The sequence below is a fragment of the Eublepharis macularius genome, chromosome 12, assembly GCF_028583425.1.
Source record: "Eublepharis macularius isolate TG4126 chromosome 12, MPM_Emac_v1.0, whole genome shotgun sequence".
Taxonomy (NCBI): Eukaryota; Metazoa; Chordata; class Lepidosauria; order Squamata; family Eublepharidae; genus Eublepharis; species Eublepharis macularius.
Window position 1 is genome coordinate 57,083,834 of NC_072801.1, and position 13,274 is coordinate 57,097,107.

A 13,274-nucleotide genomic window follows, 5' to 3' on the forward strand; every position below is an offset into this window, starting at 1 on the left:
AGTGCAGCATCCTGACTTACTCAGACCCTCTGTCAACAATGTCATAAGCAGAACAGTTTATTATTTAAAAAGAAGACAGAATCATGTTCTTTTGTCTATAATAGGATATTTGTTTGCTTACAAAAAAAATAGAAGTATAAATAAACTGTGAACTCAGAGCAGGGTGCAGAAAAGAAAGAGTGGACACTGTGCACCTCACACCAGGTTCTGGGTAGTAGGGGATGTGCATAACTGGGGGGAAAGAACAGATATTACACACAAAATGCACTAGTTTGGCTCATCAAAGCAGCCTCCAGAGCTGATCTTTGTCTTCGACCACCATTGAACTGGGAAACTAAAACAAAACAAGCTCCTCCCACAAAAATGTCTGTTTGTTTCATTTTGGTTTATTCCTTGCAACAATCCCAGGCACAGGGCTTGCCTCGCAGGATAGCATTCTGGTTTCCCTTAACAGCATTTCCACAATCAGATCTCATTTCTCCTTACAGGAAGGAGAAATGAGCAAATGCTTCTCCTCTCCATCCCAGCCAATCAGGTCCATGTAAGGGGAGACACCACCACCACCACCACCTATCAGGATTGGAAAAGTTTGGAAGGGAGACTTCAGTCAGAGGCTGCAAGTAAGCACTACAGAATAACACGTGTCTTAAATCTGAGTAGACCTGATTGAGTGCATCTTGGTTTATTTTGCCGCACTATCCAGGAATTGGGCTGTTTTCCCACATTCTTAAAATAGTGCGATTTCTGATGCCACCCAGATGCAGGCAGTGATTATACTGTTTTCATTGCACTACGAAAATGGAATCATCACTGCCTGCATCTGAGTGATGTCAGAAATAGCGAGGAAGCCACCAGCGTTCAGTGAGTGTCGCACTATTTTAAGAACGTGGGGAAACGGCCTTGGTCTGTCTCCCCCACCTAAATCAGGGCACGAACTGTGAGGAAAAGTGCAGAGGGCTGGGGGAGATGGTGTGTTCAAACAATCAAACTTTATAAAAGTCCTGGAATACTTCAATGATATGTTGCAACTCCAAAAACACTTCCCTGGGGGTAAACACAAGGAAACATGGCACCAAAGGTAATTTATTGGCATTACAGAAAAAGAAAAGAGAGAATGGAAAGGAGCATAATTCCACCATTTCCCCCATTATCCAGCCAGTTTCTCGTGACACTCACATTCTTCAGGGTCTGTTATTATGTGAGTAACTGAGGCAAAACTCAGTGGGTTGATGGTCTACAGGGCAAACTGTGTTTTGTGCAATTTTGGTCTGTTGTGTGTAAAAACTACCACCCCAGAACCTTGGTTCCGCACCTCACCCCTACCCTGCAAAGAACTGTGTCTTTGTGCACATGTGTGGTCAACGTCTGCATCATGAGCATGCAATAGGCCGAAACTCATGCAAATGAAAAATCCAAACAAATGAGACATGAGCTGGTCCTGCCTGACCTAGAGCAGAGTAGCAATGGAACAAGATTTTTCCAGAACCCCCAGAATCAAAACTGAAATGGAAAATTTCTAGAGGAACACCCCTACTGAGTAGCTTAAATTATTGTAGCATTAATAAGACCAAGCTCTATAAACAGGAAAGGACACTATCAGTGCACTCCTAAGCAGAGTTACACCCTCATAAAGCCGTTGAAGTCAATGGGCTTTAAAGAGGGTAAATTTGGGGATTAAAAATACAATACTACAAACTATGAATACATCAAGTTCACAGTCCACAGAGCAAAATTGTGACTGCTGACTGAAAAATGAACCAGAGAATGACAAGGATGGGAACACAGGAAGAGTGTGAGGAGGCTCTTCGGTACACAGATTAAGACCTCTTGTGAGTGTGACATCTGCTGAAGAGCTTTCCCGTCTTTGCCTCCTCTAGCCTTACCTGCCAGTGGTCCTGCCCTGCAAGATTCGGCTTCTTTCTATCCATCATTGTTCTGTGTTTGCTTCGGAATGACTGCATGGCATGTAGAGCATGTGCCACAGCATAGACAGCATTATAGATGTTATAGCTGTGCCCAGTCATGCTCATTTCAAAAAAAGGCCCAGGAAGGTCCTCCAGTTTCTCCTCCCCAGTGCAGATGTCACCTTCTATATTATCAGGAGTTGAATTTGGGAATGTACAACCAAAGGCCTGTTGCCAAAAATCCCTTATAAAAACATCCCCTTTAGTTCTGGAAGGACTCCTGCTTGAAACAAATTCTTGAAACCCAGGAGGGTCACTGGAATGAATGGTGAAGGACAGGGCACCATGGATTATATCTGTACCCCAAGACCTTTGATAGACAAATGCATTGAGCTCCATCTGGGCTGTCAGAATCCACACTTTTCCTTTGGTTTCCCATTGGATGCTTTTTCTTCCTGACAGTTGTGGCAACCATCTCAAATCACTGACAGAATAAGATTCTCCAAATACCACAAAGACATTGGCTTTGCTATCCATGATTTTGTCACTTATTTTTGCTCCCTGGTCTGTCATGTCCGAAATTTCAGAAACAAAATTTAATCTGGGACTTCTTTCTCTGAAGGCAATACAAATACCATTCTTAGAAAACACTGAAACCAAATTTTGCACAATTCTTTCTCCGTTGTCATCATCCATAGTAATGATCCCAACCCAAGTCCACTTAAAATGCAGCAGTAAATCTCCAATCCCAGCATACTGAAGTGCGTCATGAGGGGCCATCTGGTAAATGGAAAAGCCTTGAGATTTTTCCTTCATCACTGGAGCAGAACCGTAGATAAGCTAAAGGTAGATTTTGGGGTGTTAAAACAGAATAATAATAATATCTAATACTTTCAAGTTTTCAAAGAATTTTGCATACGAGTCATTACAACAACCTTTTCAGGTAATATTCCTGTGCTACACATAAGGGGCTGAGATTGAGAGAATGGTGACTTGTTTAGGTCCACCTATTGGACTGGGCTCAACCAGATTTTCTGCTTTCTACCTTTTTTAATGCCATGTAATTTCTTTGTTTTCTATATGAAATAAAATTTAATTAGGTAACCGGTAGGTTACTTTTTATGTGGAATCTGTGCACACTTTAAGTTCACATGTAACATGGAATCGTTTGGAAATCCAGTTGAGGGTAACCAATATTTACTAAGAAATTTTTACCACAGATATACACCATCAAGTGCCCATGTGATAAAATGCATATTGGAAAGCCTTCAGGATCTCACAAAATGTGCACTGCTGTGTGAACATAAAAACAATGTGTGCTGAACATAAAAAACAATATTTCTCCTTAAAAAATAGGCGCTTCCTTGATTTCATACTTTGTTCTATAAAACCACAGACCTACTGATATCACCATTTCATGTATTCAAAAAGTAATGTGTCACTATTATATGCTGCTACTGAAGGAGGAGGCTGAATGGATTCTTAGACTCCAAACGACACCCCCACAAGGGGTCAGCGAGAGCCTACATTGTTTGGGTGTACATAGGCTGGTCATAGGCCGACCAGCCACAGTCCATTTATAGTCCCTTACTTTCAGTTTTCTGCTAAAAATGACAACCTCAGACTTTGCTACATTAATTACCAAACCTTCACTACAGCAGTATTTAGAAAATAAACAGATGAGTTTACACAAGCCCACTATGCATCTAGACAACAAGACAGTGTCATCCACATACAGGTGAACTGGCAGCTTCACTGATGCTATATAAGGTGAATAGCAATACTCTTGTAACAAAAAGAATTAAGATAATTGATATATAAATTATATAAGAGAGGGGCAAAAATACATCCCTGCTTAACACCTTTATCCAGCAAAATAGGGTCTGTCAATACCCCTAAAGGGCCACACCTAACTTGGGCTGTTGGATAGTCATAAAGTTGACTAATGAGAAATAAGAGACATTCATCCTTAGTTAGTTTTCCCAATTTTGCCCATAGTTTATCTCTAGGTATATTGTTAAAAGCGTTTCTGAGATCCATGAAGGCAGCACTTAATAATCACTTCTTATTACCAGCGTATTTATCAACAATAAACGGTAAAATGTGACAGTGATAGATTGCACTTGCTCCCCTTCAGAAGCCAGATTATTCTTTCCTCAAGATTGTCTTGCTTTCTAACCAACCCACCAACCTGCCATACAGCGGGGATACATATAATTTACCCACAAGTGATAACAGACTGATAGAGCGGTAATTACAAGCAGTGCTTTTTTTCTGGGGGGATGCAGGGGGACGCGTACCCCTAAACATTTTGTGTATCTAACGAGAGAAAGTAAAAATTTTAAAATGTTGGAATTCCCAACAATGGTGATTTTCTTGAGTCAAACTGAGAGTACCCCTAAACTTTTTTTAGAAAAAAGCACTGATTGCAAGGATCTGATGGGTCCCCTTTCTTGTATATTGGCATAATAATAGCATGATGCCAAATCCTAAACATTAAGCCTGTATCATTAACTTGTGTAAAAACTGGTGCAAAAGCTTCTGCCCACCAAATTGGGTTTGATTTAAATAATTCAGGGGAGACCATGTCAGGGCCAGGAGCTTTACCTGTCTTCATTTGCGTTATTAAGGTACTAACTTCTTCAACTGAAACAGGAGGAGACGCATTAGCATCAGAAGATAAAGCCAGCTGAGCTTTTGAGTCAACCACTGTTGGATCAGAAAACAAAGCTCTAAAATGTTCTTTCCAGCACTCAGCAGAAATATAATATGAAACTAGAATTAATTTTTTCTGCTACTAGTACTCAAGAAGAGTTTACTATCTTTCTGCTTAACAGCCCAAATTAAACAGTCCCACTCCAGCTGCAGGGCCTTCCTTTTCTTAAATTTAACAACAGCTTTATATTCCCGCTTCAGAAGAAGTAGATCCTGTAACATTTGCCTTCAGTTACAAATTTTAAACTGGTGGTGCATATAGCGTATTTCACACTTAAATGCTTTACAGGTCTGCATCAAACCACAAGTTCCCTGTTAACCCAAAAATAACTTTTGGCCAAACAATCAGACATATATATCATTTTAAATTAATCTATCACATCCTTTAAAATGTCTAAAAGATCTGAGGCGTTAGTGCAAGTGGAGATCAAAGTCTTAAGGTAGATTGCTTTAGGATAGATTCTGAATTCTTCAGCTTTCATCCCTGTAGTTTGGCTCCAGCACAAAGGTCTAAGTTTGCCATGGGTTTGCCTAAACTGCAAGGGCTCTTGGGATGGATAATTAGCTTTACCTGGGACCAAAAGAACCACTTCTAAAGGGAGATGATCACCCCCCAGATAGTTGTTCCAAGAAATTCAATTAAGCCAAACAATTCAAAGGAACCAATAAAATAAGCAATAATAGTAGCACCGCAGTGCTTTACATATGTACAATCCCCACAGTTATCAATTGAAGGACAACTGTTGATGATCATCAAGCTGTTATTAGCTATTAGGGAAGTTAATTTTTCCCCTGCTCTGTTTATTCTTAGTGTCTTTTGACTTTCTTACTCCGACGGGGAAATTAGTTGCATATTAGTCACCAAAGCTTTTAAGGAAAAGTTCTTTATTGGAAGCCCCAGTGAGTGCATTCAAGTTGCCAGCCACCACAAACATAGCCCCTTGGATACAAAGAATTAATATACTGGAAGTATTCATTGAATTTACTCCCATAATTATACAGATCCATTTTATGCACAGCAAGAGGAATAGACATTAATCACTATAAATGAGAAATGTTGAAAATTCAAGTACAAGGCTTTTGCATAAGGAGGATAATTAGTTAAGACTATAATTTCTACAACTAGTTTTGCAGAGATGAGACAAGCAATGCCAACCAAGGGGCATCCCCTTTTCTTGTTCTTTACAGCCTCAAGAAAATAATTTGAACAGCCTGAAAGGTATATTTTTTCCATTGACCAAGTCTCCTGTACTAAGATTATATTGTAGCTTTTCAGGAGTTCTTCTGTTCCCATCATACTCATTTGGTTATTCCATCCAGCCATATTCCAAGATAGAAAAGATATTTTCTCTTTATTTAATCATTCTAACCTCTAGAGGTGGCAAGATTCCCTTTCACTATCTCCAGATGGGGCTCACTAGGGAGGCCAATTGGGCAAAAAGGGCTTGAAATGCTGGAAGCTTTGTATGAAGTGAACTTTTGTGGACTAGTCAACGGCTGTCCCTTAGCACATAAATGGTCCCTTTCGATATCCTGAGTTTTCTGTGACCTAATATTTTCCAGAATGATTATTAAATTTTGCAATCTGAAAAGCATATCATTTTACTCAAAGGTGGAAAGTAGGCCAAAGGATGCCAACAGATTACTCTCAAAGACTCAGCATCCAAGAACAAGAATCAGAAAAAAATGGAATTAAATTCCTTTTTTATAGATGACATTGAAAAAAGTGGGGTCCTTTCCTTTGAACAAAGGTTTGGACCAAAAAAATCCCATATGTTTTTTTATCAAATCCCGCATTAAAAAAATTAGTGAAGGGATCCTAGAGGGGAAAAATTCTAACTTAAAACTGCCCACCATCAGGAACCCAGGAATCCATGAAACATATCTTAAATCAATTGATGAAAAGTGGCGGTGCAGAAAAAAAGCAAGATGTTCTTTTGCTATCTGCTTTGTTGACCAATTGATCATACATCCTTTGTATGAAATAATATTTATAACAACTGTATTGTGTTACAGATCTAAGGGAGGTCATCTCTGATTAACCTTTGTTGTCTTGCTGGTGTCCTTCCCCAGTTGGCAATTCAGAGAATGGGAAGTTTTCTCTCAGGCCCTCATTATGGCCAAGATACCGATTGGTCTTTGTTTATCCCTCAGTTAAACGAATGGTACTCTTTCCTCCCAATTTTAATTATAATAATAACAACATTTGATTTATATATTGCCCATCAGGACGACTTAACACCCACTCAGAGAAGTTTACAAAGTATGTTATTATTATCCCCACAACAAACACTCTTGAGGTGGGTGGGCTGAGAGAGCTCCTAGAAGCTGTGACTGACCCAAGGTCACCCAGCTGGCTTCAAGTGGAGGAGTGGGGAATCAAGCCTGGTTCTGCAGATTAGAGTCCCATGCTCTTAATCACTACACTAAACTGGCTCTACTCTTCAAGGGGCAGGGGGTCTCCCATGCAGAAGCAGGTCTCATACCACCATGGTAATATATTAACTGCTTCTCAATCTGAACACTATATAAACCAAATAAGAGCTTTGAGCACCTTTAAAATACTGTGAGGAATATTTATATAATATGCCTGTACTACAAAGCTGTTCTTGCTTTACATGTCTTTGGCTCTCCACATGAATTACATCATGATTCCCTTGCATTTTTTCTTCTCATGTACAAATAAACCATAAAAACTAAGGGGGGGTCATAGAAAAAATGATCCATCTGATTATTTATTTCTTGGACTCCACAATCAGTTCTGGAAGAAAAAAATAATTTATTAACAAGACATGAAATTCCCATATTGTGCACGCATGCACACACACACACACTTTACCTGTGGGATCTTGTAGGTACCCAGGATTGTTGCCACATGAAGTGAGATTTCTCTGTCCAGACCTCCAATGACTGCTATTAGATTATTCCAGGTGTCACATTTGTAGTTGGGGACAAATTGGTTTTGTGATGATGTAAGTCGCATGGTGACATCATAGGCCCATCTTGCATTGAAATAGCTGTCATAGATGCGGAATCCAAAGGAGACATTGGGCATGATCTGAGGGTTTTCATTGATCTCCTTTACTGCAAATGCCAAAGCCAGGATGTGCTGGTAATTCTTGGGTACACTACTAGAATGAGAGTTGTGCCCTGTATCAGAAGGACAACCATCCGCATCCAGCATTCTGCATCTCTACATTTTAATGATTTGTTTGCCCCACAACTTGTTGCCCTCCCAATAATTAACAATAGCTTGAATACTGAACAAACAGTTGTGCCAAAAAAGTTGCAGCATTGATGGATGAAACAACAGCCAGTGTGATTACCCTTATCCGCAAACTGAAGCCAACATTAAACGTATATTGAATGTCATGACTTGTTTCTCTCCTCAATGGTGACCCAAAGCAGTTCTCATCATTCTCCTATTCTCCATTATCTCCTCTTTACAACTGCCCTGTGAGGAATGTTAGGCAGTGAGGGTGTGATTGGCCCAAAGTCACCAGCAAGCCGTTATACAAATCACTATACCTGTGAAGACCCTATAATAAGCAAAGGCAGCCTCTTCCTCACACAGAATAAACATGTGTATTGTAGATATTTTAGGGATCTTTAACCTGTGTGTGTCAAGGTCCACATTCAGCACAGCACCCGAAAGAATGAAGGGGGAATAGGTACTCTTAAAATGAAAAGGGGTTTTATTGAATTAACAAAATGAAGACAAATTTGGACTTCCGGTTTGGGACTGATGGCGAACTGATGTTGCCCGGCGAGCTGGGAAAACAAGAGCATCTGTTTGGGCAGGCCAGGTGCTTTGATCACCTGCTGCCAACCCTCTCCAGGTAGGGGAGGGTCTTGGACGCTACGTGATCCTGAGAGTGTGTGATCTCAGCAGAGGGGGGGTTCTGAATAAAGGATTTTCCCCACCGCCTTGAAGTCCCCTCTGAGAAGGACGAGCTAAGATCTCTCCAGAGCTCTTTGGAGTCGAATGCCGACATAAGATCGCCTAAACCCAAGCATCTGTACCAAATTTGAATATCTTTAAATGGAAGAAATAGCACGAACAACCCAAGTTTAACAGGAAAAGGTAAAGATTACTATCACACTTCCTGGACTTTAAAGTGAAAGAAAAAGGATAAGAGGAGCAAAAATTAAAAGACAAGACTGTTAGCTGAGTAAAAGACTAAGGCAATCTTGAGAAATTTGGTGAATTTGAATGAAGAAAATAGTGTTAAAAGGGAAAAATAAGTTTTGTTTACACATACCTGGTTTTTTTGCAAGAGATAACGGTGGTGGGAAAAGGGAGGAAAGAGGAAGAACTAGCTGGAACATCACAAGAATAGTGTGAGAATAAAAGGGACATTGAGAACAGATGACCTTCCTGTCTAGAGAGGAAACAAGTGGAAGAGGAAGTGGAGGAGGAGAGCTGAAAGGACTATGGAAGCAAAATAAAGGAACTATCAAGAGGAGCTGAGACAAGAAGGTCAGCAGGAAGGTCAGCCATTTTAAGAAGGGAAGGAGGAATAAACTGGGCAAAATACCATAGAGAAATTGCGCCTGACATTTTGGTAAGGTCTAAAATATTAATTTGAGAAGAAAATTTAATTTTTAAAGTAAGACTTCGAAATTAAGGGAAGCCGATGTGAACATTAAAAACGGAGCTTAGAAAGAGAGCAGATACGTGGGGAGGCGCGAAAGGCAGCTCAGGCATGACGAAGAAAGGTGAGAAAGAATTGCAAGTGGCTATGGAGGCGCTGGAAAAAAAAGTGATAGACAGCAACAAGGAGTTGTCTCAATCAATACAACGAATGGAGGAGAGCTTGTCGAAAAATTTAAAAGACCTAATAAAAGCAGAGGTCTCAGAATTGGCTGGGTATAGAAGACGTAAAAATGGAGCTTCAAACGACTAATCAAACAGTGAAAGAGGTGGAGAAGACGACCTCTGGTTTAAAAACAAAAAATCAAGCATTAGAAGAGCGGATTGCGGTGATGGCATGCAGAATTATGGAAAATCAATTAAGATTTTGAGGAGTGCCGAGTCCTTGGCTCAAAATACACAGGAGCAAATGATTGGAATATTATCTGATTACTTGGAAAAACAGCCAGAAGAAATTCCAGCTATGCACAGTAGAAGAATTTACCTACAGACATAATTGTACAACTTACAACCAAAAGAATGAAGGAAGAAATCTTAAGTAGACATTTTCAAAACCCTCTGGTACTGGAAGGAAGTAGAATCAGAATTATGAAGGAGTTGCCAAAGAAAATTTTGCAAGAGCGCAAAAAATATCGGGAGTTGATCAGGAAATTGAGAGAAAAAAAGATTAGGTATAGGTGGGAAATACCTGAAGGCTTGAGCTTTATGTTTAATTTGGCAAGAGGGACCATCAAGTCAAAGCATGAGATGACTGTGTTTTTGGTGGATAATGAAAAAGACTTTCCACGAGAGACTAAAAAGTAGAAACATGGAGTACAAACTACTATCTTGGAATGCCATTGGTTTGAATTCACCCCAAAAACGTAAAATGATTTTTCATTGGGTCAAGAGGCAAAATTGTAATATAATATGTTTACAAGGAACCCACATTAAAGAGCAAGATTGTAAGTATTTAAAAAATGGACAATTAGGACAAGAGTTTTGGGCATCTGCTAAACAGAAGAAAAGAGGGTTTGTGATCTATATAAAACAGGAATTGGACCCAAAATTAATTTTTAAGGATAAAGAGGGAAGATATCTGGCAGTACAGACTAATTTGAACTACAAGAAGACCCTGGTTTTAGGTATATATGCACCAAATGGAGCTAAAGATGACTTTTATAAGGAACTAATTCAGAAAATGGAACAGTATTCGTATGAGCAAATTATAATGACTGGGGACTTTAATGGGGTGGTTAATTTGCAATTAGATAGGAAATCCAAATTACAGTATAAAAAAACTGGGAAGCTACCAAAATCCTTTTTTGAATTGGTTGGACAGGAAAATTTGGGAGATATCTGGAGAAGTTGGAACTTTAAAATAAAAGATTTTACATTTTATTCGACAAGATACCAGTCGTTTTCAAGAATTGATATGATTTGGGCAACAAAGGATTTAAATTTGCTTAGAAAAAAAATATAAATAATGCCAAGGGTGAGTTCGGATCATAATCCAATGTTGTGGACAATTGCGACAGGAGTCAGGAAATTTAGATGGAGATTAAATGAAGATCTTTTGCAGAGTCAAGAGAACATTGAAAGATTCCTGCTTAGAACACAAACGTTGCAGTGGCCACAAGGGAAGTGGCCCTTTGGCAACTTAGTTTGACTGGATCGGGTTTTAAGGTCTGAATGTACCAATAGATCTTTTAAACTTTTGGTTCCTCTATAGCCAATTTGGGGAAATTTATGGCAACCGGGAATGTCCTGAATAATATGCCAGTTCTTTTTGACAATATCAACTATTTTGTTAGATAGTGGAGAAAAATCTAAAGCCCAGGACAGGATGTTAATATTGCCCTGTCTCTTGGATCCATATTGTAACAAAGAGTCACGGGACCTTTTCTCTGCTTTAATCCTGGCTTGATGGATTATTTGGACTGGATATCCGCGTGCTATGAAGGCTCGCTTCATAAGATTGGCCTCTCGAACAAAATCACTATTACAGGAGGCGTTGCGTTTTATACGTAGGAACTGGCTAAAAGGGATATTCCTCTTTAAATTTGTATGATGGAATGAAGTATATTCCAAATACACCGATATATCAGTCAATTTACGAAAGGGTCTTATGCCTAACCTCGTCGCTGTCTGTTTGAAGACAACAACGTCTAAGAATGTTATGCATTGGAAACTACCCTGATGTGTAAATTTTATACTAGGATTAATGTTATTGATCCAATGTAGAAAGCCATCCACGCACTCGACATTCCTAAGGACCACAAAAATGTTGTCAATAAATCTTTTCAGACAAATTATTTTATCATAAAAGGGGTTGACGGCACTATTGAGAATGAACCGGTTTTCCAAATGGGCCATAAATAATATAGCAATACTGGGGGCAGCGGAACAACCCATTGCTACCCCCTTCACCTGGTAGTAGAATTGGGACTCAAATCTGAAATAATTTTGTTCCAAAATTAAATCCAAGAGGTCTAGCAGAAAGTGGGTAGGAGGGAATTTGTTCACTCTCAAATTTAAAGTCTCTTCTATGACTACCTTAGCCTCTGAATGTGGGATAGATGTATAAAGAGATTGTACATCCATGGTCATTAGATAGGAACCCACCAGAAGGGCCATATTTTCCACAAGAGTAATAAAGTCTTTGGTATCTTTAATGTAAGTATCAACTTTCATCACAAAATGTTGGAAAAACGTATCCAAGTAAATTGCCTGAGGTTCTAAAACCGAATTTGAAGCCGAAATGATGGGTCTCCCAGGTGGAGGTCTAGTTTCTTTGAAATTTTATAAAATAATGAAAAAAGACTTGGTGCAGCCTCTACAAAAGTTGTTGAATGAAATTATGAAGAAGAAAAATCTCCTGAAGATTTGGAATGAAGCAAATATCTCACTGATACCAAAAGAGCCACAAGATTTATTAAATGTTAAAAGTTACAGGCCGATATCTCTATTAAACAATGATTACAAAATTTTTGCAAGAATTATAGTGGAAAAACTTAAGAAATTTCTAATGGATTTTAGGCTGGATTTTTACCGAATAGACAAATTGGGGATAATTTGAGAGTAGTGTTGGACGCCATTGAATATTATGATAAGCATCCAGAAAAAGAAGTAGGCTTGTTCTTTGCTGATGCTGAGAAAGCCTTTGACAATTTGAATTGGGAGTTTATGTTCTTGACGATGGAAAAGATGGATATGGGACAAGATTTTGTTAATGCAGTGAAAGCTATATATTCTGAACAAAATCTGTTATTAGTGGTAAATGGGGACTTGACAGAAAAATTTGAGGTAAGAAAAGGTACAAGACAAGGATGTCCACTTTCACCGTTATTATTTGTTACGGTGTTGGAAATACTTTTGAGGCAAATAAGAGATGATGACAACATTAAGGGTATAAAACTCAAAGGGTTTTCTTATAAGTTCAGAGCGTTTGCAGATGATGTAATGTTTATAGTAGAAGATCCAATCCAGACATTACCAATATTGTTAGATAAAGTTAAAGAGTTTGGAGATCTGGCAAGATTTACTATTAATAGATCAAAGTCAAAATTGCTCTGTAAAAATATGACAAAAATGAAACAAGAACAATTAATGAATGTTTTAGAGTGTAAAGTGGTTCAGAAAACTAAATACCTGGGGATAGAAGTATCAGCTAAGAATATAGATCTATTTAAAAATAATTATGAAAAATTGTGGTCACAAATGAGAGAGATCTGTTGAAATGGAACAAATTGAATCTGTCATTACTGGGACGTATCTCAGTTGTTAAAATGAATGTATTACCGAGAATGATGTTTCTGTTACAAACTATTCCAATAGTTAAAGAAATGAAGTACTTTGACAAATGGCAAAGAAGAATTTCAGACTTTATCTGGGCGGGGAGAAAACCAAGAATCAAGATGAAGGTACTGTGTGACGCAAAAGAGAGGGGAGGCCTGCAATTACCAAATTTGAGACTGTACTATGAAGCAATCTGTTTGGTCTGGCTGAAAGAATGGGTTAAA

At 38.8% G+C, this 13,274-nt stretch overlaps 1 protein-coding gene across 1 annotated transcript in view; it reads right to left on the reverse strand.

The window, feature by feature from the left end:
• The window catches only part of LOC129339493 (vomeronasal type-2 receptor 26-like), a 35,809-nt gene that overhangs the window by 14,427 nt on the left and 8,108 nt on the right, over window positions 1-13,274 (reverse strand). The window contains exon 3 of the mRNA XM_054994072.1: window positions 7,459-7,750. Coding sequence (XP_054850047.1) covers window positions 7,459-7,750 — 292 coding nt within the window. The remainder of the gene's footprint in view (window positions 1-7,458; window positions 7,751-13,274) is intronic.